A 26,695-nucleotide genomic window follows, 5' to 3' on the forward strand; every position below is an offset into this window, starting at 1 on the left:
TTTTTGAAACATGTTTATAATTCTTCAAGTCCTGGTTGACTCCATCTGGATAATCCTTGGGTCTGCTTCTAATATATATATTCTTTTCCCCTTAGTCTTTAGTCAGTTTTCCTGCTCTTCTGCGAGTCCTGTCATTTTTCATGACTGAAAATTTAAATCTGTAGGTACTGAAATCTTTTCTCAGTAATGGCTCACTCTTAATTCAGTAGACAATGAGATGCTGATGACCTTAATCCAATTAGGAATTGAGCTGGGTCATTGCCCAGGTGCAGGTTTATTTAGGCTTAGTCCACTTCTGATTTCAAATGTCTGTTGTAGGCTTTTTTTAGTGGGGCATTGTCTCCCAAGTACTGCAAAACTGCAGAAAACATTACTTTGCATTTCCAGTCCAACCCCCAATCTCCACCACCAACCCAGGGCTCAGAGAATATCCTATGGGAAAGGCTGTCCAAAGCTGTGACATTTCTCTAGATTCCAATACATCACACCAACCCACAGAGCCATCAAAACTCTTCCAAATTTACTTTCCCATGATAGTCTCTCAGTCTAATGCAGGTCTGTTTCTTAGCAATGCCCAAATATAATAAATCCCCGGAGAAGAAAATACTTGGCAATTTTAGCTCATCTAGGGAGGGCCCTACCATCTCTGGAAAGTAGTTATTTTGATCATCATTGCTTCCACAGACTTCTGATGGCTTTAAACATATTTGTAATTTACGTCTTTTTTAAATCTTGTGCGGTGAGAGTGATAACCTGCCACTACCTATCAAATCCGATTCAGAAATGAGGTATGACAGCTGTACCTTGCCTATAAGTAGAATTTCAACAACAAAAATGTTGACCAGCTGTTCTCCCTTTCCATAAGGGACCAAAGAGGAGACTCTTAAACTTCCTAACTGTGGACAAAAGAAAATGCCTTCCTACTGCAAACGTTACTATTTCTCAAAATGATGTTGAACCCCTGCTTGGAGGATTCTAAAAGTTTCAAAACAGCCGATCTCAGATGGCTTTAATTCTGATTTTTTTTTTTTTTCCTGGCTGTTAAAATTTGAAGTTTTCAACTTTTTATTTAAAATGAGCTTCCCTGCAATGTCCATATGCTTTCTGAGTGCTTCACTGAGAATCGGGTTGTGTTGCTTGTTCTCCTACAGGGACCCCTCTTTGCTAGAATTCTATAGAATTCAAACTTGTAAAAACTCAGACTATAGTCTGAAATTTCGTACATCTTGTTTCTATATCTTTAGAGATCACTCAGTTTCTAACTTAAGCTTTCTTATTAGCCTAGTACTGCAGCTGGAAGACATTAAGACAATACGTTTTAAGTGGTCTTTATCTGTAGTGTTTCACATGAATATTGAGATTGCCAGACACTAAAGTGGTATTACGATGGCTTCCTCCAGTATCCCTTTTGAAAATTAAGGTTATCTGGGGGGAGATTGTCATCTATGGAAGACTTATGGATACATGTTCATGGCATTCTAACTTCAGAAAAAGGACAAAACAAAAATGTCTATTTCCCAGCGTGTTGTCTGTCCTATTTGAGAGCACAGCAGCTGAACTATAAATCTTAACAAACCATACTTTGTTTCACTGCAACCTACAAGGCAAACACTTGTTGTTTTCATGCTTTTCTACTTTAATTACGTTTCAAGAAGAGGGATAATAGAGTTGTATGATGGCCGAGGACTTACTTTCAAAAACTGACGGGGCCTCTGGAATTTGGGGATGCTTCTCTGGCTCTTTCCTGAAGCATTTTTCAGGGTCTAGAAGGAAAGCAGGTTTATTTACTTCAGGCAGCTCTTTCAGGACTCCAATGCTTAATGACCTAAATGCACCTTCACAACAGCAGGTTTTAGAGGAAGACAGGGAGAAAGAAGTATAATACCATTAATTTCTTAGAAGGAGCTAGCACATTCCAAGTCACTTTTTATAAATTTAACCTTCCTGTTACTCAGCTGGTACAGCTGCAGTGATCAGCAAACCCTATAAACACAGCTGTTCAAAATCTATGGTGCTTTTTATTCAAAGGAACCAAAAGGAACTCAAGGTTTCCCATTCATTTTGTGTTTCTCTATTTTTCCCTTGAAAATGAATATTCTGCAGTATTGGAAAAGCTCCAGTTTTTCATCTACAAGAAAATTGTATTCTTTGTAGAATGGAATCTATTTTTTTTTCAGTGTTTAACAAAATATCTAAAATCTTGAATTGACAGGTACCCTTTTAAATATCAACTAACCAGAGCTGTGTTGTGTTATGCTCACGAGAAGAATCTATTTTAATCATGCTCTTAAAGGCAAAGTCTGGGACAAAGTTTCTCTTTGCTTCATGTAATTGGAATAATAGAATGGAAATCTATTAAAGCTCCAAAATACATTGAATTAAGCTTTAAGATGTAATGACCTGATTTTCAGACTGGACCCTCTTTGGCCAATTTCTCCTTTTGCAATGAAAATGTTTAGCCAATGCCTGTGCCCCCATTTTATCTTGGAAGTAAATGACTTGTTTCTTTTAAAATCATAAACTTCATACTTCTAAGTTAATGCTGGAATGAGTTAAAACTTTGGAGGACTATGGGGAAGGCATGATCTTATTTTGCAATTTGAGAAGGACATGAGACTTGGAGGTGCCAGGGATGGAATGACATAGTCTGGATATTTTTCTTTGTTCTGTGAAGGTAGGAACTGGGTTTTTGTCACAATGGTGGCTCAGTGCCTAAGAAAATGAAACTAATTCAGCAACTGCTATGGAAAAAGTCATGTGCTATGTCAGTGGATTTCAAACTAATGGGCATCGGAATCACCTGGAGGGCTTGCTAAAACAGACTGCCATGTGACCCCCTTGGATTCTGACTAATGGAGGAAAGCAGGGATGAGGGTCCCAGAATTTACATTTCTAATAAGTTTCAATTGATGCTTATGGTGCTAGGCCAGGGGACCACTCTTTGAAAACCAATGTGCTATGTCAAAGAAGAAATCTTCACAACATATAGGGTTTCGTTGTGCCCTTAAGACAGATGAGGAAACTGAGGCTTAGGATGGTTTAGTAATTTGTCTGAGTTCACATAACTGGTAAATAGCAGACCATGGACTTAAGTTGAAATATGTTTAATCCCAAAGGTTATGCTCCAAGACATAACATTACTAATAAAATTGCATTGGTTGCTATAATATGCCAGGCACTGGTCAAAGTGCTTTACATGTTTCATGTAATCCTAACAACTCTGGAGTAGATTAGTTGATAATTGATAAACATTTCAATGTCTATCAGCTTTTTACAGCAAACTTTCACCAGAAATTTACAACATATCTGCTCTATGAAAGTGTGGCATTCCCTTGGACCTAAGTTTATTTATAGTGAGTGAAATATTTTCATTATAAAATAAAGCTTAAGGAAGGATTCTCATCTGTTTCTAAACAATATACCTTAGTATAATAATTCTCTTAGGTTACTGGTCTTATAATCCCTTTCTAGTCAGCCAGCAACTAGACTAACACATTGTTCTGTGTGACTTCAGGATTTCTGAGAACAAAAATAGTTTCTATTCATCCTTATTAAACACTTAAGGGAAAGAATATTCTGGTGCCATCTCCATTTTTGGAACTGTATTAGGTACTTCACACATTTTCTGACTAATATAGTTCGGATATTTGTCCCCTCTAAACGTCATGCTGAATTGTAATCCCCAGTGTTGGAGATGGGGCTGGTAGAAGGTGACTGGATCACAGGGGGCATATTTTTCATGAATTTAGTGCCATTCCCTTGGTGCTGTCTTTGCAATAATGAGTGGCTTCTTGCAAGATCTGGTGGTTTAAAAGTGTGTGGCACCACCCCGAACTTGCTCCTGCTCTCGTCATGTGATGTTGCTTGCTTCCCCTTCACCTTCCATGATTTTAAGGTTTCTGAGGACCTCGCCAGAAGCTGGGCAAATGTTGGTGCCTTACCTGTACAGCTTGCAGAACCATGACCCAATTAAACCTATTTCCTTTATAAATTACCTAGTCTTAGGCCATTTTTGCATTGCTATAAATACCTAAGAGAAAATTGGTACCAAGAACAGGGTATTGCTATAAAGATACCTGAAAATGTGCAAGTGGATTTGGAAGTGGCTAATGGGCAGAGGTTGGAAGAGTTTAGAGGACTCAAGACAGGAAGATAAGGGGAACTTTGGAAATTCTTAGATTGGTTAAATGTTGGTAGCCAAAATGCCGATAGTGATGTGGACAGCAAAGTACAAGCCGACAAGGTTTTGGATGGAAATGAGGAACTTGGAACTGGAGCAAAGGTCACCCGTATTACGCCTCACCAAAGACCTTGGCTGCATTGTGTTCATGCCCTCGGCATCTGTGGAAGTTTGAACTTAACAGTGATAACATAGAATTTCTAGTAGAAGAAATTTCCACACAGCAGAGCACAAGATGTACCCTGGCTGCTTCTAACAGCCTAGCTTAGAGATGTGGGAGCAAGGAAATGACTTAGTTGGAAGCTACATTTAAAAAGAAAGCAGAATGTCAACGTTTAAATTTGCAGCCCAATCACTTGGCAAACAAAAACATTGTCATGAGAGAAATTCAAGCAGGCTGTGGAGCAACCACTTGCTAAAGAGATCTGGATAACTAAAGGAGTCGAGCTAATATCTAAGACGACAGGAAAGAGGCCTTGAAGGCCTTCTAGACAGCCCCTCCTGTCACAGGCCCACAGACCTAGAACAGCCATGCCACTCTTCCTCACATCCCTGCTGCTCCAACTCCAGCTATGGCTCAAAGGGCCCCAGGTGCTACTTGGGTAGCCACTCGAGTGTGTGAGGCATTAGCTTTGGTGGCTTCCACGGTCAGCCTGCAGGTACTTAAAGTACAAGAGTGAAGGAGGCGTGGCAGCCTCACGTAGATTTCAGAGGGTGTAAGAGAGCCTGGGTGCCCAGGAGGAAACCTGCTGCAGGGGCACAGCCCTAACGGAGAATCCCTACTAGCCAAGCAAAGGGGGGAAATGCAGGGTTCGAGGCTGCATGCACTGCCTAGTGGAGCTCTGTAAAGGGGGCCACTGTTCTTCATACTTGAGAATGGTAGATTCACTGGCAACTTGCATCCTGTGCTTGAAAAAGCTGCAGGCACTCCAACCCATGAGAACAACCACAGGGGCTGTTCCCTGACAGAGGGGCAGATCTTTGTAAGACCGTGCGAGCCCACTCCTTGTGCCGGTGTGCCCTCGATGTGGGCATGGAATCAAAGGAGATCATTTTGAAGCTTTAAGATGTAATGACTGTCCTGCTGACTCTCAGACTAGCCTGGAGCCGATAGCCCCTTTCTTTTTGGCCAATTTGCCCTTTTGCAATGAAAATATTTAGCCAATGCCTATGCCCCCATTTTTATCTTGGAAGTAAATAGCTTATTTCTTATTTTAAGGCATATAGGTGGAAGCAAGTTACCTTGTTTCAGGTGAGACTTTGAACGTCACTTTCAAGTTAATGCCGGAATAAGACTTTGGAGGACTATTACAAAATAAAATCATGCCTTCCCAATGGGAGAAGGGCATGAGGTTTGGAGGTGTCAGGGGTGGAATGATACAGCCTGGATGTTTGTCTCTGCCCAAACTTCATGTTGAAATGTAATCCCCAGTGTTGGAGATGGGCCCTGTGAGAGGTGTTTGGGTCATGAGGGTGGATTCCTCACGGCTTGGTGCTGTCCTCACAGTAGTGAGTTCTCAGATCTGGCTGTTTAAAGTGTAGCACCTCCCCCAATCCCTCTTGCTCCTGCTGCCGCCCTGTGATGTGCCTGCTACTGCTTCACCTTCCACCAGGCAGACGCCAATGCTATGGTTCCTGTTCAGCTTACAGAACTGAGCCAATTAAACCTCTTTTCTTTATAAATTATACAGTCCCTGGCATTTCTTTACAGCAAAGCAAGAGTGTTCCAGTGCACTGGCTTAGACCTTAGTTTCTCCACTTGTATTTTGTGGTGCCTTGGACAAGTGACTTAATGTCTTTACCTCACTTTTGTTAAACGGGGTTCACAGGACATTACATTCATGTTTGTTAAGGAATAGGAACATTCCTGGCACAAAGAATAGCTATTTTTATTCACGCTAATCTATTAAATAGCATAGAAATATATCAAGTGACTACTTAATGATTTTTTTTTTATGACTTCACCATAATATGGTTGTTTTTTTCATACAGGTATTATATTTTATGCCTAAATTTATATCTTCTGATCTGACACTGGAAGAAAATAATTCGATGAAATTATTAACCACAAAGATGAAAAATTCTTTCTGGATATATGCATCTTTGACCAAAAATCACTTCTGTGAACTGTAGTGAGATTTGTTTACACTAATCAAGACATTTTTTAACAAAATACCTGCTAACCAAGTGATAATAGAAAAGGGTGAGAGCCAGAATGGCCAAGAGTCTAATTAAGCAAAGATGATGTCCCCATAGCAACAAGGTCAGAAAAAATTATACAGAAAATTTTACAGAAACATACATTATCCTTGTCTTAATGTAAGAAGTAAGCAACAATGCTTTGTGTCAACGCTTATTTATTCAGTGTTAGGCATGGATCTTTAGCGCATCCAAAATGCAAAGAATTCAGTATTTTTGAAGCTGCTTATATGAATCGATAAGAAAACTTCAGCATAACTTGAATCCAGAGTTTTTATCAATAAAATATGGGAAGTAAAACGATTACATAGCTGTATATAATCTTGCGAGAAAATAGAAAATGATCTCAAACATTTAAAATTCACTCAGACTTCAACCTTAACAGCTACGTCGCCAAAAATTTAGTCTCTTCCAGCACCAAGCCAGCAAACGCATCCATCTTCACAAAATTGTGGAGAGCCCTGGGGATCTTAACTTGCCCTCTTCCTTCTGTCTTCCCTTCATCACTCAGCCCTTCATGGTTACCACTCTTCCAATCCCTAACTTTTACTCTTGCTGCTACAAAATCCATAGCAGACATAAGACCCTGAGCTGTTTCCCATACCCTCAGCCTCAATTTTCCCCTCAATGTAATGGGACTCTTGCTGTGGATTTAAAAGGAAATAAGATGGATGAAAGTTCAGAAATATGCCTAATAAATAGTATTCAAGTAATGCTCATTTCCAGCCTTTTTCCTCCATTCTACTTTTACTGTATCTTCCAAATCCAAAAGACTTTAAAATATCAATACAAGTAAAAAGTCTACATATCACTCTTAAAGTTAATATTAAATGCTATTTGTATAGCTTTTAAGTAGTAACGTATTCCTTTCTCATAAACTTTTCATTTTAGAGTCTTTAGATTTGCAGAAAAGTTAGAGCTCCAGTATACCCTTCACATTTTTCCTGTTATATTACACTACCATTTGTCACAATAAAGAAATCAATATTCGTACATTACTATTAACTGAAGTCCATCTTTCATTAGTTACTAGTTTTAATGTCATTTTTCTGTAAGGTCAACATGTTATCTGACTCCCTGTCCTCTGGCCACTTTTCTGGCTTTTGTTATGATCTTGACAGTTTTAAATACTTGTTGGATTTTTTTGGTTAAAATGTCCCTCGTTTGGGTGTGTCTAATATTCTCATGGTGAGACTGGGGCTATGTGTTGTAGAGAGGAAAGTAACAGAGGTGAACTGCCACTTACCCATCCAATAAAGGGTGTGTGCTGATAGCACCTGACTTTCATGGTTGACGTTAACCTCAAGCACCTGACCACAGTTGTATTTGCCAAGTTTTTAGTAACAAGTACTTTCAAGAGCAGCTATAGTTACTTTTTACATTTTTAAAATGTTATTCTGGAAGCAAGTTTTCAATCATAGCACACATTTAAGAGGGGTTGGGGGAGTCGATCACAATTGCCTTGAATCAGAGTATCAACATAAGTTACTTGGAATTATAGATTTTTTTTTTTTCCTTCTAGGAGAGTTTTGTCACTGGGTAGGTGGGCAGTTTTTCCCCAGATTGCACTGGAATGGCATCCCTCACCATATGCCATCTCATGTGAGTAAGAATTAGCATTTAGCCACTATTTAGGCTTTCAAGACAAAAAATGATATCCTTCGAGAGGCATTTAAAGATAGTAAGGGGATTTGCAAAAAAGTTGGGTTTGGATACTGAAAGCATGGAGTGTGGTACAGTTAGGACTTGCAGTTACTGAATTAACTTTTTTCTAGAGAATTATTTCAACATGGAAAACATTCTGGGGGCAAGGCACAAGTAAGGAGATTCCCCTTCAGAGTGGTTAACAAAATACCTCGATTTCTCCACCTCCAAAATACACTAAACTTCCCTGTTTTTGGACCATTTGCTTTCAGACTATCTCATCCTGTGGAATCTAAAGTAGCTTTTGTATAAAGCACAACAATTTGCCCATTCCCACTAAAGAGTTTTATCCACAGAGGAAGAAAAGCACACAAAGGGTAGGAGAGAATCTTGGAAATCACAACAAATAGTCAACAATCTATTGCTTCCTGTTCATAGATACACATCTAACATTTGCAGGAGTGGTTACTATGAAAATGCACAGGAAACTGGAAAGAGGCAATATTCCCAAGAGAAATGATAAATAACCAGAAGACTGTAATACCAGGCTTAGAGTTTAAAACTTTTTGAGAAAATGCCTAGGTGATGTAGGAAGGGGATCTACTATGGGATCCAGCAGCCTTGGCATCAGTCCTATGAGAAGAGGCTCTAACTGATCTCCCTTCTCTTGACTCTGGCTGTGAAAGGGAGGTATGATGACTGACAATCTCTCGAGTGCCCTCCTAGGCATAAAAATGGAAGGGAAAATGCTTAGAGTAGTGGCTTATACATAGCAGGTACTTGATAAAATATTTGATTGCTTGACTCGGAAACCAGTAATTTGTCAACATTTTCACATGATGCTTGTTGGCTAGACAACATAGAACAGTGGTAAAGTACTAACTCTGGAAGCCTGAATGCCTGCATTTGTATCCCTGGTTCACCTCTTGGTTGATTGACCTGTGCAAATCGCTTCCCTGCCTCTGTTTTTCGAGTTGTGAAATGGGGCTAACAACTCTCTCCTAGGATTACAGTGAGAATTAAATAAGGTAAACATACAAAGACCTTAGAACAGGGCCTGAAACACATTAAGGGCTCAGTTGGTATTGGCTAGTATCACTTTAAGCAGGAACGAGACAGTATTTTTCACTTGAAGCAGGGACTTCTAACATCCCCTACAGCCAGTTCTAATATTCTTGAGCTATCGGAATGACCAGGCAAAAAGTAAAAAGATGTGGCACTTCCCCAAATAATTTGCTGCTCTAATATTTTTAAAGTTCAAATTTCAACCATTGCATAGATCTTCACATGCTTTCATTTGTCATATGTGGACATAGGATAGTTATTACCAGATTATTGGCTAAAGTAGACTGCCAATCCTTCAAGTATTCACATAAAGTCTAATTTAAAATGGGATTGTAATAGTTTGTGTATCTTTTTCTTACAGCTATTCATCTATTTTCTAATTTCTCACATGAAATCTCACGGAATGATTAGGTAATCGATAGCATTTAAATAATATCTGTTCCCTCCTAACAGTAACACGGAACTTAATTTTCCATTTTTAAGAAACGTTAATTTGAGGTGTGCTTTCTGCCTTATATAAACTTCTGGGAAACTAATGGAATTTCATTTCTCATCTGATTCTATATACTGGTTTCTAATAATGAATCCCTTCCTGATAAGCCATTTTTAAAATGGTAAGCAAAGAATGTGTCGGATAATAAAAGAAGCCGGGCACCGTGGCTCATGCCTCTAATCCCAGCACACTGGGAGGCTGATGAGGGCAGATCACAAGGTCAGGAGTTCGAGACCAGCCTGATCAACATGGTGAAACCCCATCTCTACTAAAAATACAAAAATTAGCAGGGCATGGTGCCACATGTCTGTAATCCTGGCTACTCAGGAGGCTGACGCAGGAGAATCACTTGAACCCAGGAGGTGAAGGTTGCAGCAAGCCGAGATTATACCACTGCACTCCAGCCTGGGCTCCATCTCAAAGGCATAGTTCATGTTGCTCTAGAATAAGAATGAAGGTTGATGAGTGAGTTCTACAGATGAATTTGACATTAGAGACATTAAGAATAGTTCAATAGAGAAGGGTATATATGAGATGGTGAGTGAGTCATATAGGAACTATTCAAGAAGGCTGGGAAGTGCTTCTCTTAAAGATGCCATAGGAGTTAGTCTAAGACTTCAACTATCCCTTTCAAATTTGTTATGTTAAAAGTTAATAAACCTGAAAACTGTTTGCTTTCACCAATCAAAAACTCATTTAAAACAAGATACCATGGCAACAGTTCTAAGATGGCAATAACATCCATTTTTGGTTCAAAGGCAAGAAAGCAACCATTTGTATTGCTGCTGGTGAAAGAGCTGGTATGTCCAAACAACAAAATGACCTTTAGCAAGATGACCCAAAGGCCTTTATACCTTTTGACCTAGCAATTCCTCTTCAAATAATTTATTCTAATGATGAATTGAATAAGATATTCTATGTGCACATTAAGGTGTTTAAAAATGTTTTCCCAGTTAAAATTTGTAAACAATCTACATATTTGAAAAGAAAATGGTTGGAAAAACTACATGATAAATTCCTAGGAAGTATTATAAATGTTGTTTTCCATGGATACTCATATTTACTATGAAAACTTGCTCAGTCTTTTTTTAGTGATAAAACAGGTTATAAACTGTCTAGTAAGCCCTCATTTTTATAAAATGTACACATTTTTCATTTTTATACATTTGCCTAAAACAAGGTCTTAAGAGTGAAATGCCTAATGTTAACAATGGTTTTACCACAGATAATTGCATATCTTGCTAATTTGTACTTCCAAATTTTCCAGTAATCAAAATGTATTCCTTTTGGCCGGGCACAGTGGCTCACGTCTGTAATCTGAGCACTTTGGGAGGCTGAGGCAGGCAGATCACAAGGTCAGGAGTTCCAGACCAGCCTGGCAACATAGTGAAACCTCATCTCTACTAAAAATAAAAAATTAGCTGGGCATGGTGGCAGGTGCCTGTAATTCCAATATTACTTTCATAATGAAGTATTCTGAAACTATTTTCCAAATTCCAGTTTTTCTAAATTAGAATAACCGAGTCCACAAAAAATTGTAAACTAGAAAATGTCTACTGTAGTTTTCGTTTACTACTTTCTCTCTTCACGTATTTAAATCTTTTCTCCTAAAGCCAGTGTGAATTTAGCAGAATCTAGGAAAAGGATCAATCTATTTCTCCATGTCAATTGTTAACTTAGAATTAGGCCTTTCTATTAATCTCTTAAATTTTATATTCATCTCCCCAGGTCTTAAATCGAAGATAACTCTTTACGTATTTCTCACAAATACTATAAAATACTTTCAGCCCTGTGAAAACCCAGGTATATTTGTATGAGTTAGAAAATACCCCAATTTTTTTTATTATACTTTAAGTTCTGGGGTACATGTGCAGACTGTAGATTTGTTGCATAGGTATACACATGCTGTGGTGGTTTGCTGCATCTATCACCCCGTCATCTACATTAGGTATTTCTCCTAATGTTATCCCTCCCCAATCCCCCCACCCCCTGCTATCCCTCACCTACTCTCCCTAGCCAACAGGTCATGGTGTGTGATGTTCCCCTCCCTGTGTCCATGTGTTCTCATTGTTCAACACCCACTTACGAGTGAGAATATGTGGAATATACATCCAAACTTTTTAACCTGGAAAGAGAATCTTAGGTATTAAAACGAGAATAGCTTTAAGGCACTTAATTTTTTTCTTCCTGTTTGTTCCATCTTCAGACTTTTTCTGCTTTCCTTCATCTTCCTGTGCATGCCCCCTCCATCTAAACATACCCTCACCTGCATATACACACCAAATGTACTTTTTCTCCTTTTGTCTAAATTCTTTCACACATGCTTTTTTAAAAATATTCATATGGATGAGAGCTAGCATGATTCCTTGAATTTACCAATCTGATTATGTAAAGGGACGCATTACTCAGAAAAAAAATAAAATGATTTAGAATATCATCTGTATTAGAACAAAGGACATGCTACAGCTGACAACTTTATTGTATTTGTATGTTTTCTGCAAAGGATTCCCGTTCATGTTCCTGAGGGAACTAAAGGATGTACATGATAATCAATTCTGAGGATATGTTTTTAACCCGTTCTTAAAATTAGTACAGAAGAATGTCATTTAGGAATTGTTAAACTATCATTACTACAGAGTCTTAATTATATCAGTCCAGTCATCTGAATTAGATTGACAAATATTAAAGATCACAAGTACTTCTTGATACTTTTTCATTGTACAAAATGCTGTATAATAGAAATAACTTTGCTTCTCATCCCTGGAAGTCTACCAGTGCCTATATAAGGTCATAATCGACATGAGAAGATCAGTTTGCTGTACTCCTATTTAATCTGGCAGAGAACAAAGCTTCAGTTTTAAGAGAAATCTGAATTTTAATACTTATGTTAGTGAGTGAGCTACCCCACCAGGGAAACCATGTTTTATCTGTGGATCTGTGCAACCCACAGATCAGGAGATAACCGCATGAGCCCACGCTACCAGGGTCTTGGGTTCCAAGCACAGAACTGTGCAGACTCTCGCTGGCCACTTGGGTTGCAGCCAGTGGCAGTATGCTGGAGACTGCCTAAGACAACCAAGTTTCCAGAGGTAGCGGCGGTCACCATTACTGTGGCTCCAATCAGCCATTTTCCCTTGCCCAGTACTGGGGAAACTGGGCAGTCTGGCCTGGGAGGAATTCCCCACGGTGCATCGCCGTGGCTGTGGCGGATCGTGGCCAGACTGCTTCTTTAGGTAGGACTCGGATCCACCCCTCCTCTTTGGGTGGGGCCTCCCTATGGTAATTTCGAGGACTCCAGTCAGGGGTTTACAGATAGAACTCTAATCTCCCTGGGACGGAGCCTCTGGTTCAGTGGACTTAGTCTTTCTTTCGGCTGGCACTGAGGAATTGAAACAGTCCAGACAAGTGGGATTCCTACCACTGCAGCACACCCACTTCACTAAGGGACAGAGGGCTTCACTGAGTCCCTGATCCCATGACTCCTAGCTGGGTGAGGCCTCCAAACAGGGATCACCAGAGACCTCATACAGGAGAGTTAGCACTGGCATCACATCGGTGCCCTGCTGGCATGGAGCTCCCAGAGGAGGGTGCAGCCAGTCGGCTTTGTTCTTCTGCAGCCTCCACTGGTGATACCTCCAGGTGTAGGAGGGACCCAGGCAAACTGCAGCAGTCCTGCAGAAGAGGGGCCTTACCGTTAAAGGAAAAACGGAACACAACAACAAAAGGCCCCACAAAATGTCACCCAACGGTCAGAGCCTCAAAGATCAAAGGTAGATAAACCCACAAAAATGAGAAATCCACACAAACACTGAAAATTCAAAAAGCCGGAGGGCCTCTTCTCCAAATGATTGCAACACCTCTCCAGAGGGCACAGAGCTGGGCTGAGGCTGAGATGGATGAATTAACAGAAGTAGGCTTCAGAAGGTGGGTAATAACAAACTTTACTGAGCTAAGAGTGTTGTAACACAATGCAAAGAAACTAAGAACATCAATAAAACATAGGAGCTGTTAACCAGAATAACCAGTTTAGAAACAAAGATGACATGAAGGAGCTGAAACACGAGAAGTTCACAATGCGATCACAAGTGTCTGCAGCTGAATACACCAAGCAGAGGAGAGAATCTTGGAGCTTGATGACTATCTTGCTGAAATAAGACAAGCAGACAAGACTAGAGAAAGAATGAAAAAAAACAAAACCTCCAAGAACTATGAGATTATGTAAAAAGACCGAACCTATGCCTGATTGGGATACCTGTAAGAGATAGAATAGAAACAAGTTGGAAAACACATCCAGAATATCATCCAGGAGAACTTTCCCAAACTAGCAAGACAGGCCAACATTCAAATTCAAGAAGTCTAGAGAATCCCAGAAAGATATTACATGAAAAGATTAACCCCAAGATACAGAATCAGCTTTTCCAAAATTGACATGAAGGAAAAAATGTAAAGGGCAGCCAGAGACAAAGGGAAGCTCATCAGACTAACAGCAGACCTCTCAGCAGAAACCCTACAAACCAGAAGAGATTGGAGGGCCAATATTCAACATTCTTAAAAGAATTTCCAATCCAGAACTGCATAACCAGCCAAACTAAGCTTCATAGGCAAAAGGAGAAATAAGATTCTTTTCAGACAAGCAAATATTGAAGTAATTCATTACCACCAGGGCTGCCTTGCAAGAGCTCCTGAAGTAGTGAAGATGAAATTGAAAAAACATTATCAGCCAGTACAAACCAGTGAAGTACAGACCAATGACACTGAAGAAACTACATTAAGTCTGCAAAATAGCCAGCATCATGGAGACAATCAAATTCACACCCAACAATATCAACCTTAAATATAAATGAGCTAAATGCCCCAATTAAAAGACACACAATGGCAAACTGTGAAAAGAGTAAAGGTCCATTGGTATGCTATAGTCAAAGGATGCATCTCGCATGCAAAGACACACATAGGCTCAAAATAAAGGAATGGAGGACATTTTACCAAGCAAACGGGAAGCGGAAAACAAGCAGGGGTTGCAATCCTAGTTTCTGATAAAACCAGACTTTCTTTTTTAATCTTTGTTGGTTTAAAGAAGGGCATTACATAATGGTAAAGAGTTCAACGAGAAGAGCTAACTATCCTAAATACATATACACCCAATACAGGAGAACCTAGATTCATAAAACAAGTTCTTGAAGACCTACAAAGAGGCTTAGACTCCCACACAATGATAGCGGGAGACTTTAACAACCCACTGTTAATATTGGACAGATCATCGGGACGGAAAGTGTAAAAGATTCAGGGCTAGAACTCTGCTCTAGATCAAGTGTACCTGATAGAGATCAACACAACTCTCCACCCAAACACAGCAGAATATACATTCCTCTTGGTGCCACATGGCACTTACTCTAAAATTGATCATGTAATTGAAAGTAAAACACTCCTCAGCAAATGCAAAAGAACTTAAGTCTCTCAGACCACAGCACAATTAAATTAGAACTCAGTATTAAACTCAGTAAAAGCCATACAGTTACATAGAAGTTGAACAACCCACTCCTGAATGACTCCTGGATAATTAATGAAATTAAGACAAATTAAGAAGTTCCTTGAAACTAATGTGAGCAAAGAGGCCATGTACCAAGATCTCTGTATCTCTGGGATACAGCTATAGCAGTGTCAAGAGAAATTTACAGCACTAAATGCCCACATCAAAAAGGTAGAAAGATCTCAAATCAACATCCTAACATCACAACTAATGAACTACAAAATCAAAGGCAAACAAAGCCTTAAGCTAGTAGAAAAGAAATAACCAAGGTCAGAGCAGAACTGAAGGAGAGATAGACACACACACAAAAAACCCTTCAAAATATCAACAAATCCAGAAACTAGGTTTTTTGAAAATTGATAGCTAAATTAGTAAAGTAGAAAAGACAGAAGAATCAAATAGAATAAAAAAAGATAAAGGGGACTTCACCATTGGCCCCACAGAAACACAACCAACCATCAACGAATAAGGAAGCAGCAAATTGCCAGTGTTTGAATCTAGGAAAAGATTGGTTTTAAAAAAATGTTTAACACAGGAATGATGGCTCACACCTATAATACCAGCACTTTGAGAGGTTGAAGCAGAAGGATCGCTTGAACCTAGAAGTTTGAGACCAGCCTGGGCAACATGATGAAACCCTATCTGTACAGAAAAACAGGTGTGTGTGTTTGTGTAAACTGGGTGTGTTAGCATGCCTGTAGTCCCAGCTACTTGGGAGACTGAGGTGGGAGGATTGCTTGAGGCAGGGAGTTTGAGGCTGCAGTGAGCTGTGGTTGCACCACAGTACTTAAGCCAGGCAACAAAGTAAGACGATCTCAAAAAAAAAAAAGTTTAAAGGATAACTGAGTGTCATAAGGAATGGGAAATTAGTATGTTGGCCTGAAATACTCCTAAACAGCAATCTGTAACAATTGCCTTCATTATTCTATGCATGTGATGGAAACAGGAAAAAATGTGTTACCCTGAGGTAACTTGATTTCTTCATCTAAGACTGGGTAGGGTAGGTGGGTGGGGACATTTTATCCTATGTAAAGTATTTCCATTCCCAGCATTCTATGATTGTACAGAATTGCTCATGCTAGATTTCTAACTTGAAAATATCCTTCTGCCTAAATGTAAAATGCCACTTGACATTTCTGCAAGCCATAATTCAAGAAAATGTAAGAACAAATACCAAAGTAATTTAGCATAACAGAATGCTAAAGAGGAATTTTTCTTTTCTATCTGTATCAGAGATTCAAAAACTGAAAGCAAAATAATTTGAGATGTTTAATACAAAAGTATTTCTACATTCCAGAATAAGGTGGTAGACTCCTTGGGTGCAGGGTTGCTTTGCCAAGAAGTTTAGCTCCAAAACTGATCTTCTGACTCTTAAGTCAACCGTCATGGTAAGATGTAAACAAAGGATGCGGAAACTCTAAGGGATAATTGCATCAGAGAGTCTGAAGTGTGAATTGAGACCTACTTCCATGCGAGGGGAGGAAAGCTTTTCTTTCATTTCTAGCCTCCATTCACATAGCCCAAATAGCTTTATGCATGCCCTCTAGGGTAAAAATGAGAGGGACATAGCAGGCCTGTGTCTCATTAACACCTGAAGTTAACAGGAAAATGTTGTACATGGTGGTGCAGGGGCAGCGGAGTAAGAGTGGAAACGTTGGTGTTGCAAAATGTTTGAGTCTCCCACAGGCCAAGTAGAAGTTAAACCAGGAGTTGTACAAGAGGGGAGGCTTGGCAACGTGTAGGACTGTAACAGGAAAACATTGGGGTGTGTATCACCAGGGGCATGAGCTGGAGGAGGTAAGTCATAAGAAACTAGCCAGAGTTACTGAGTTTGGAAATGTGCAATTCAAAGGTCCCTGAGTTGGGGTCATCAAAGAATCCTTAGCTGTGCCACCAGGAAAAGGAGTATGTTTTGCACATCTGCCAAGCTTCAAGAACAGCAATGCTACCTTTTTCCTTCCCATCCCCCCTTTATATCCTCAGTGAAAGGAAAACTGACTAGTGAGTTGAAGACAGTTCTCTCTGGTGTTTTACCTATTTAACATAGAAGATGAGAAGCATTGAATTACAACATGTTGGGAGATTTAGAACTATTTTCTTGTAGTTCTGTAAACCCCATTTCTTTCCTTAGTTGGAACAGATAAAAGCACCAAAATATTCTCCAAGTAATAGGCTCAGATATCTATCTCTACATGAATAAAACGGTCATTTAGCATGGAAAGTTAAATTATGAGATCATGGTTTAGCAAAAGTGTAGAAAACAAAAGAGCTCAACTCCTTGACATGAGAGCATAAACGGAGTGTAAACTCGGGATCTAGCAAAGAGATGTGAAGAGAAAATCTGAGCAACACTGAAGAACTAGAAGCCTTAAGGGAGTGATGTCCAGCTTCAAAGTTAAGTTCTTTGAAATTTTGTCACATAAACCCTGAGCGCTTTATCAAAACCAGGAGTAAAATCTGATATGCATTCTAAGATACATTGTTTTTGAAGAGGCCAATTTTCAGTTAAATTGTTGGAGTAGAAATAAGACTAGATGGCACTTGGTATAAATTTAGAATTCAATGTAGTCAAGAATTAAGAACCAAATACGGCCCTGATAATACAAGCCACTTGTCCATACATACCTACCGATCCCCTAGATTTTGGAGAAATCTTGAGGTAGTCATTGAACATTCCACAGAGGACAGAAGAAAGTTTGGACCAATCTTACTCCAGTTGACATTTGGCTAATGTTCAAAATTACTTACTTGTATGCTGAATCATCTTTGATTTTTTTTATTAGGTAGAGAATGTTCTGTTGAGTCTAAACAAGATTCCTCCTTAGAAAACAAATTTGAATCTCGCTTTCCACCGAATTAGTATCTCTTTTAGTAAGGAAAAGGCAGTTTTCAATATGCCAGTGCTTTGCCTGGAAAAAAAAATTTTTATGAAATTCATTTTCTTCAAACATGTATATGTGTTTACATGTGCTGGTTTACTAATTAAAGTCCTGGGGTGGGGCACCAAAAAATGAAAAGACGTGACTTCTGTTCACAAGAAGCTTACAGTTTCACAGGGGAAATAAGACTCATGTACCTTTAATAAAGATAGAAAACGAGATGTGTTAAAAGAAATAAAATTTTATGAAGTGATCATAATGAATAACATATTTTAACATTCCCCACTGTAAAATTCTGAATAGCCAGATATGTATTACTAAAAACTTGTTAAATCGTCAATTTTTCTCTCAACTATTTTCTTTGCATATTACCACCTTAAAATGTTTTCAAAACCCAGTTCAGCTATATGACTTTTTAGAAAATACTTAATTTTCAGATTTTGGCTACACTTAAAAAGCATTCATCTAGCAAAAGTTCCCCACTGACAATCTATTTTATGTTTTAAATACAGAACCGATTTTCTCATATCAATTCACTTCATGCATACAGAAGGTTCCAGAGAATACAGCCTGTGAGATGAGGGGAGCTATAGGCATCCTGCAGATAATTGGGTCTGCAAATTGATCAGCCTTGCCATAAGTATTTGCAGAATAAAATGCCTACACTGCCAGGCAAATAATATCATTGAATGAATGTAGCCTAATACAAGAAAATAAATGAGTAATAAAAATAGTAAAACTCACCCTCAGCATTTAATGCAATAAATAAAATCGGGACTACACTGAACTAAAGAGAACCCATTTTACACAGAGGCCGTAGTTACTCTTAAGGAATGACATGTTTCCCCTCCCCCCCACTTTAAGTTCTGGGATACATGTGCTGAACATGCAGGTTTGTTACATAGGTATACATGTGCCATGGTGGCTTGCTGCACTATCAACTCATCCAGGTTTTAAGCTCTGCATACGTTAGGTATTTGTCCTATTGTTCTCCCTCCCCTTTCTCCCCACCCCTTGACAGGCCCTGGTGTGATGTTCCCCTTCCTATGTCCATGTGTTCTCATTGTTCAACTTATCAGTGAGAGCATGTGGTATTTTGTTTTCTGTTTCTGTGTTAGTTTGCTGATGAGTTTCCAGCTTCATCCATGTGCCTGCAAAGGACATGAATTCATTCTTTTTATGGCTGCATACTATTCTGTGGTGTGTATGTGCCACATTTTCTTTATCCAGTCTAACATTGATGGGCATTTTGGTTGGTTCCAAATCCTTGCTGTTGTAAATAGTGCTGTAATAAACATACACGTGCATATGTCTTTATAGTAGAATAACTTATAATCCTTTGGATATATACCAGTAATGGGATTGCTGAGTCGAGTGGCATTTCTGGTTCTAGATCCTTAGGAATCACCACACTGTCTTCCACAATGGTTGAACTAATTTACACTCCCACCAACAGTGTAAAAGCATTCCTATTTCTCCACATCCCCTCCAGCATCTGTTTCCAGACTCTTAATGATCGCCATTCTAACTGGCATGAAATGGTATCTCATCATGGTTTTGATTTCCGTTTCTGTAATAACCAGTGGTGATCAGCTTTTTTTCATGTTTGTTGGCCACATAAATGTCTTTTGAGAACTCTGTTCATATCCTTCACTCACTTTTTGAGAAGGTGGTTTTTTTTCTGTAAATTTGCCTGAGTTCCTTGTAGATTCTGGATATTAGACTTTTGTCAGATGGATTGCAAACATTTTCTCCCATTCTGTAGGTTGCCTGTTCACTCTGATAGTTTCTTTTGCTGTGCAGAAACTCATTAGTTTAATTAGATTCCATTTGTCAGTTTTGGTTTTTGCTGCAATTGCTTTGGTGTTTTAATCATGAAGTCTTTGCCCATGCCTATGCCCTGTATGGTTTTGCCCAGGTTTTCTTCTAGGGTTTTCAGTTTTAGGGTTTACATTTAAGTCTTTAATCTATTTTGAGTTAATTTTTGTGTAATGTGTAAGAAAGGGGTCCAGTTTGGTTTCTGCATGTGGCTAGCCAGTTTTCCCTGCACCATTTATTAAATAGCTTTGCTCCTTTTTCTTAGAATTGTCTTGGCTATACAGGCTTTTTTGTTGTTCCATGTGAAATTTGAAGTTGTTTTTCTAGTTCTGTGAAGAAAGTCAATGGTAGCTTGTTGGGAATAGCAGTGAATCTATAAACTACTTTGGGCAGTATGGCCATTTTCATGATATTCTTCCTATCCATGAGGATGGGATATGTTTCCATTTGTGTCCTCTGATTTCCTTGAGAATGACTTGTAGTTCTCCTTGAAGAGGTCCTCCATATCCCTTGTAAGTTGTATTCCCAGGTTGTTTTTTTTTTTTTTTTTTTTAGCAATCGTGAATGGGAGTTAACTCATGATTTGGCTCTCTGCTTGTCTATTGGTGTAAAGGAGTGCTTGTGGTTTTTGCCCATTGATTTTGTATCCTAAGACTTTGCTGAAGTTGTTTATCAGCTTAAGGAGATTTGGGGCTGAGACAATGGGGTTTTCTAAATACATAGTCACCTCATCTGCAAACAATTTGACTTCCTCTCTTCTCTTGCCTGATTTCTCTGAGAAGTGAGAAACTTGATTCTTCACACGAAATCTATTACTGTTTAAAGCCAACTAAGTCAAATTTTAATCATTGGATGAAGAAGCCACAACCAAAGTCACTGGACATCAAATAAGATCAGATGAGAAGAGTTGCCAGTTCACAAACTCTGCCTAGCACAACAGTAGTTAGTGCACAAAGAGGGGTACTGAAGAATTTCAAGCATCACCTGAATTTCTTCTTATCCCACAATCACCTGACAGCTTCATGGAATAACCGTGCATGCATGAATAAATTATCTCCAATTCTATTTCTCCACCTCTAGAAATAGGTATACTACACAAGTTTTAAAAATCTAACCTGAAAACAAGCCTAAGATTAATAGCTATGTTATAAAAGTGATTTAAAGTTATTTTTAAAAAAGCTTTTATGAAATATATGGAATATGGCACTAAACTTTAAATACTTTTTTCAGACTGCATGCAATTGAAAAACTGTCTTAATAAATTACATTAGTTTCTCCATTATATAAATTCAGTGTTAATTCAGCTGAAAAATGCAAGATTCAAATGTAGGACAAAAGTCACTACGTTGTACAAATCGAATTTTTGATCCTAGTTCTATTTACTAATTGGACTCTTCTCGTCTATGTATTTCCACTTGCCTTCCATGACTTTCTGTAAAAAGGTGGTCCCTTCTTACATATCATGAGCAGGACACTCACTGTTGCTATTTTTCAGTTCCCACTAATTTACCCTCTTCCCTTCTCTTTTCCTCTTTCCTCTCCCTGCCCCTCCTTTCAGTTTCCGCTTCCCCACTCTTTCCTGTACATCTTGGGACTAAGGGCACCTATATATCCAAGACAGCTTCAGAAAGGTGAATCCTTTTATATAAAAGTAGTGCAAACAGAAGAAAGTAGAAAACGCAGTTTTCCCCAGCTTTGCTAGCCTTCAGTTTGTAAAACTGACCCAGATCTGATGACTCTTCTCCTGTCTTGAGCAGAAGGGGAAAAAATATTAATCTCATGCAGGCTTTTTGAGTCTGAAGTCCTTCACAAAAGCAAGACTTCACAAAAACAATTAAAATACCAGTAAAATAAAGTAGTTTTACAAGCACACACTTCTTAAAATTTAGCTACAAATTATGCTTGGTGGGTACACTTTATATGGCACCCACACCTAGAATGGTCTTATTTCTTGTTTCAACCCCAGAAGTCTAAAACTTCTTAGGTCACCCAGTTGATATTTTGCTGCTTTACCTGTTAAAGCCTCATCTCATCTTGCCACAGCCTGCATCAGCAACACATTGGCTTCCTCAATGGCCCAAAAGCAGGCTTTTAGCTTCTTTCCTGCCCAGACTGCCAGCCATGTCCTTCCCTATCATTCACCACATACCCATATGAGTTCCCACTTAGCCACTGCTTTTTCTGACTGAGAAAAGTCCTAGTGCTTGTCTTGTCTTATTTACATAATAAGAGATTGATACAGCTCCCGAGTGTTACACTGAGACTCATTTTCCAGCCAACATGGGTCCACCTCCCAGATGAGTTTCTGACTTACCAACACCCTCTACAGTACATGGTGAAGGGGTGCTTAAAATTCTTTCCACACAGGTTGGCCTCATCAAACTGACTTTACAAACAGAGCAACAACAAACCTTGTCTTCTAACACTAAAAGAATTGTCTACTCTCATCGCATAAGATTGGCACCCAAGGCTCCTAAATAGAATTAAATCAACTGGCCAAACAAAACTTGAGGCTTCACCTTAAACTTGTACCAGTTTTGTACAGTACTAGTTGAAACCAATCAAATGTATTTTGTCTCCAAAAGCACAAATGGAACAAGAGTTCCCACGAAAGCAATAGGGGAAAAAAAAGAACAGAATATATGAGACTATTTTTTTTTTCTATGCCCTCCACTTCCATTTCATTTCATATACAGGAGCAAGTCAGATCTAACTTTCATGAGAGAAGTTAAGAGCCCCCAAGTGACCCAACTTGAGTTAAAAGCCAAACTCTACCACCCTGAGTTCTGTGAACTCAGGCAAACTATTCAAACTCTCTGCCTCTGTTTCCTCATCTGTAAAATGAGAATTGCGAGAGCTCCTCCCTCCTGGTTGAGCAATTATGAAGATTAAATGAGTTCTTGGAAAAATTTTAAACCAGTGCCCCAGGTACACAAGAAAAACTTGGTAAACGTTAATTATTATTTGGTAGCAGTAAACCAGATAATGAATAGGATGATTTTCTAAAATTTTCTACATTTGATTACATTCTTAGTTAAGTCACTTGTCTTCTTAATAACATGTTCATTTTATCCACATTACATTTTTACTAAATTTTGAAATTGAAGGAATTTAGAGAATTTTTTCAGAAACACTGGAATATTTTGAGCTGCACACAGCCCCCATCTTTCCGTGTCTCTGCTGTCTTCTGCTTGATGAAGCTGTCCTGGTTAATGGAAAACAGGACAAGAGTTGCCTGGAGCTACTGTTGGGAATGTTGTCAGTTCTTTCATGACTAATGAACGATAAACAGCTGATGAGATTCAAATAGAAAACAGCCCAAGTTAATACTAAATGTCAAGTAAATACCAGAATAATAAAGCAATATTTCTACCTGGCTAAAGAGCCAAACAGGAGCATTGCAGACACCAGTCACACAAATGCTGCAGTCTGCAGAGGAGGAGATGATGATCGGTAACTGACCACCCAGCTCACATATCTCTAAGGAACTTATCCGGTCCTCGTGAGGCTGGAATGATCTTATCAGAGTTGGGGCCTTAGTGATTTTGTTCTTACTGGAGTTAAGACGGTACTCCTGAATGAAGGAAAAAAAATAGCAATACTCTAAAATATCCAAATATGAAATTATTACAATGACGTAACACTTTTTTAAAGGCAGATTTTAAAATTTTGAACAATAACCCTGTGATCCAAATGCAAAAGGAAAGTTCATGATAAGAGGCTAGAAAAATAAAATTATATTTTTAAAAAGGTTTCTAACTTATCTAACTACTTGGGAAGTAGAAAAATGTAGTGAGGAAAGAAAAAAGTAAAGTCAGTCATTGGATAGAGATGAACTTTAACACAGCTAGGTGGTCACATATACAACTTTTAAATATTAGAAAATTTAGCAGGTAATTTAAAAAAAAAAAAAAAAAACCCAAACTCAGGGTAACAATGTCAGATGAAGGCATAGTTCTCTAACTATTTAAATTACATTTACACTCTCATTGCAAATAAGGGGTTGCCTCACCCTAGGCCACATAGTGAGACTATGTCTCTACAAAAATAATGCTGAGTACAGTGGAACATGCCTGTAGTCTCAGCTACTCAGGAGGCTGAGGTGGGAGGAGGATGGCTTGAACCAGGAGTTTGAGGTTACAGTTATAACCATGCCACTGCACTCTAGCCTAGGTGGCAGAGGGAGATCCTGTCTCAATTTTTCTGTATTCATTTTTTTAAGGTATATACTATCTACGTTCAAATAATGCTCCAATGCCTTACAATACAACATTTCTAAATTGGATGACTGATTTAGAAGGTTGTCAATATTGAGAAAAATATTTTCCTCATCAATTATTTGTCTCTTCATGAAACTTAATGTTTCTTTAAAACGCTAAGACTAAACATTTTTATTTAGGAAACGGACAAGATGTAATTCAGTTACCTGCAGCAAAGACCATCAAAAATCATAAAGGTGATGTGATAATTTGTTTTTCAATTTACCTCTATATTCCAGATTTTCAACCATCCATCAAGATCTCCTGTGGCAAGGTATCGATTGGTCTTATCAGTAGACATAATAATCGATCCAACTCCACTATGAGCCAAAAATTCAGCCAGAAGTTGCTTCTTACGTATATCCCAAAATCTGACATAACCAGATCCTCCACATGATACCAGGTTAGCTCCTCCTAGCATGCAAGGAAAAATCTAACTAGAAAACTGAACAATGAATAACGGAAATAACTTCTTAGGTGGCTTTCCCTGTGGAAAGCATAAATTATGTTGGAGAGGTGAGTAGCCCTGAGATCAATTCCCAGCACCACTTCAATTTTCTCAAATAAAAAATCGTAACCCCATGATAACCTCACTGCTTTGTGTTGAGTATTAAATGAGATAGGATATTGAAATGTTTCGTTACATTTAGCTCCCTTTTCTTCATTATTCTGATGTTTGGGGGGTTTTAAAAGTTAGATATAATTTGTTTCTTCAGATAAACATGAAATATTCCAACATCTCATTACATAAAATTCACCTTCCTAATAACGCATTGGACATACACAATGAAGTAAAAGTTCTCATGTACAGATTTGGGTGGAATATATGTATACACAGCTGGTAGCACAACTATTGACTTCTTCATTTAGCAGCACACTTAGAATTCTGTTTGAGCTTTCTTTAAACTTTTTCATCAAAAATAACTCATTGTAAACCCTTAACTTTTTAAATAGATGGATTCTTGCTCTGTCGCCAGGCTGGAGTGCAGTGGTGTGACCTTGGCTCAATGCAACCTCTGCCTCCCAGTTCAAGTGATTCCCCTGCCTCAGCCTCCCAAGTAGCTGGGCCTACAGGTGCATACCACCATGCCTGGCTAATTATTTTGTATTTTAGTATATATGGATTTCACCATATTGGCCAGGATGATCTAGATCTCCTGACCTCATGATCTGCCCACTTTGGCCTCTCAAAGTGTTGGTATTACTAGTGTGAGCCACCATGCCCGGCCTATACAATCTTATTTTGGTGAATAAGCCTAGAACTAATCTTCTCATTTTCTATTTTTATATGCTTTGTTGAAGCACCTAAGTTGTTCTGCGGCAATATTCTTATTTGATAAATCAGTAGATGACTTCCAATTTGCTTACAAACGTACTGCCGATTAACAATCATATTTAAGGTAGAAATAATGTGTAGCTGCTACAGTGAAAAGTCTGAATACTGAACATTAATAAAAATTAGTATTGAGGAAATGAGAGTAATTTCGGGAAAATCATATTGTGAGTATAAGCAAGTTCTAGAAAATGGAAAGTTTTAGAATCTAATTCTTTCAAAGCTTATTCTAAACATCCCAGAATGTTCTTAAACTATACCTTTGATTCTTAATGATGAAAAATTTCACATGAAAATTTTTCATCAGTAAATTATGGGAAATAATAATTCAGATATGTTTATTTCCTTTCCAAACATACATGTCTAGATTCCTAATGTTAGGAAAAAATACCTTTTAAGATACAGTTCTTATATTAGATGAAAGGTAAAAAAATATTCTCCATAGATTCACTTTGGAAAGATGCAGGTTGCATCAACACCATGCTAATATTGCTACTGAAAACAGGGAAAAAATTAAGCAAATGGCTATTTCATTTATATAACTACAAATGAATAGCTACAGTAAATCATAAAATAGCATCAATGTTAGTATACATCCAAGCAGAAGATAACCAATACTTAAAAGACGAGAACAGGCGGCTCTTGTCCTGGGATTAGCAATTCTTTCAAATTCTGTTACTGTTCTTAACCTCCATGCTGCTGCTCATTCTCTTCCAGCCTACTTTGATCAGGTGCTCAAATAGTCTCAAAGACAACTTTTCTGCTGTATGTGGATTTAAGCTTTGACTTTGGCATACATCTTGCTGTGTCCCCACTCTACGAAAACCTCTTTATGCCACGGCTGGAACAAGAATTCTGATTGTTGCCTATATCCAATAATTTGTCAGATTTTTTCTTATCCTGATCTTGACATACAACACTGGATAAATTAGTAGTGGGCTGTAGTCTGGCTCCTGCTCTTGGACCCATCCTCCTCACTTCCAGCTTCCTTGCCATTGTCTGTGACCTTACACAACACAGTACTGATTGGTTAGCTACATGCAGTCAAATTGTACAAGATCTAGTAGAGATAGATTGAATATTCTTTATTTCTCGCTTTCCAACTGCATGTAAAATGTAAATCTGTATCTTACCTGTCACTGCAGTGTTTTTTCTTGCTTTAAGGAAGCAAAGCCTCATAACAGCATTTTTGCCCTCAGTGTCGATCTCAAAGTTGCGGACTCCAATGGCAGAGTGGTCTGCCATGGGGTGCATGGAGTGGCTTCTCCCAGGAGTGAGAAGTTTTCGAGGTTTTGTAT

At 38.6% G+C, this 26,695-nt stretch overlaps 1 protein-coding gene across 1 annotated transcript in view; it reads right to left on the reverse strand.

The window, feature by feature from the left end:
* WDR49 (WD repeat domain 49) overlaps positions 1-26,695 on the reverse strand; it is a 147,429-nt gene that overhangs the window by 18,649 nt on the left and 102,085 nt on the right. The window contains 9 exon segments of the mRNA XM_037729507.1: positions 1,692-1,835; positions 6,119-6,156; positions 6,158-6,214; positions 17,857-17,876; positions 17,878-17,942; positions 17,945-18,017; positions 23,179-23,379; positions 24,291-24,478; positions 26,531-26,695. Coding sequence (XP_037585435.1) covers positions 1,692-1,835; positions 6,119-6,156; positions 6,158-6,214; positions 17,857-17,876; positions 17,878-17,942; positions 17,945-18,017; positions 23,179-23,379; positions 24,291-24,478; positions 26,531-26,695 — 951 coding nt within the window.

Source organism: Cebus imitator, unplaced genomic scaffold (genome assembly GCF_001604975.1).
Source record: "Cebus imitator isolate Cc_AM_T3 unplaced genomic scaffold, Cebus_imitator-1.0 Scaffold308, whole genome shotgun sequence".
In the NCBI taxonomy this organism is placed as follows: Eukaryota; Metazoa; Chordata; class Mammalia; order Primates; family Cebidae; genus Cebus; species Cebus imitator.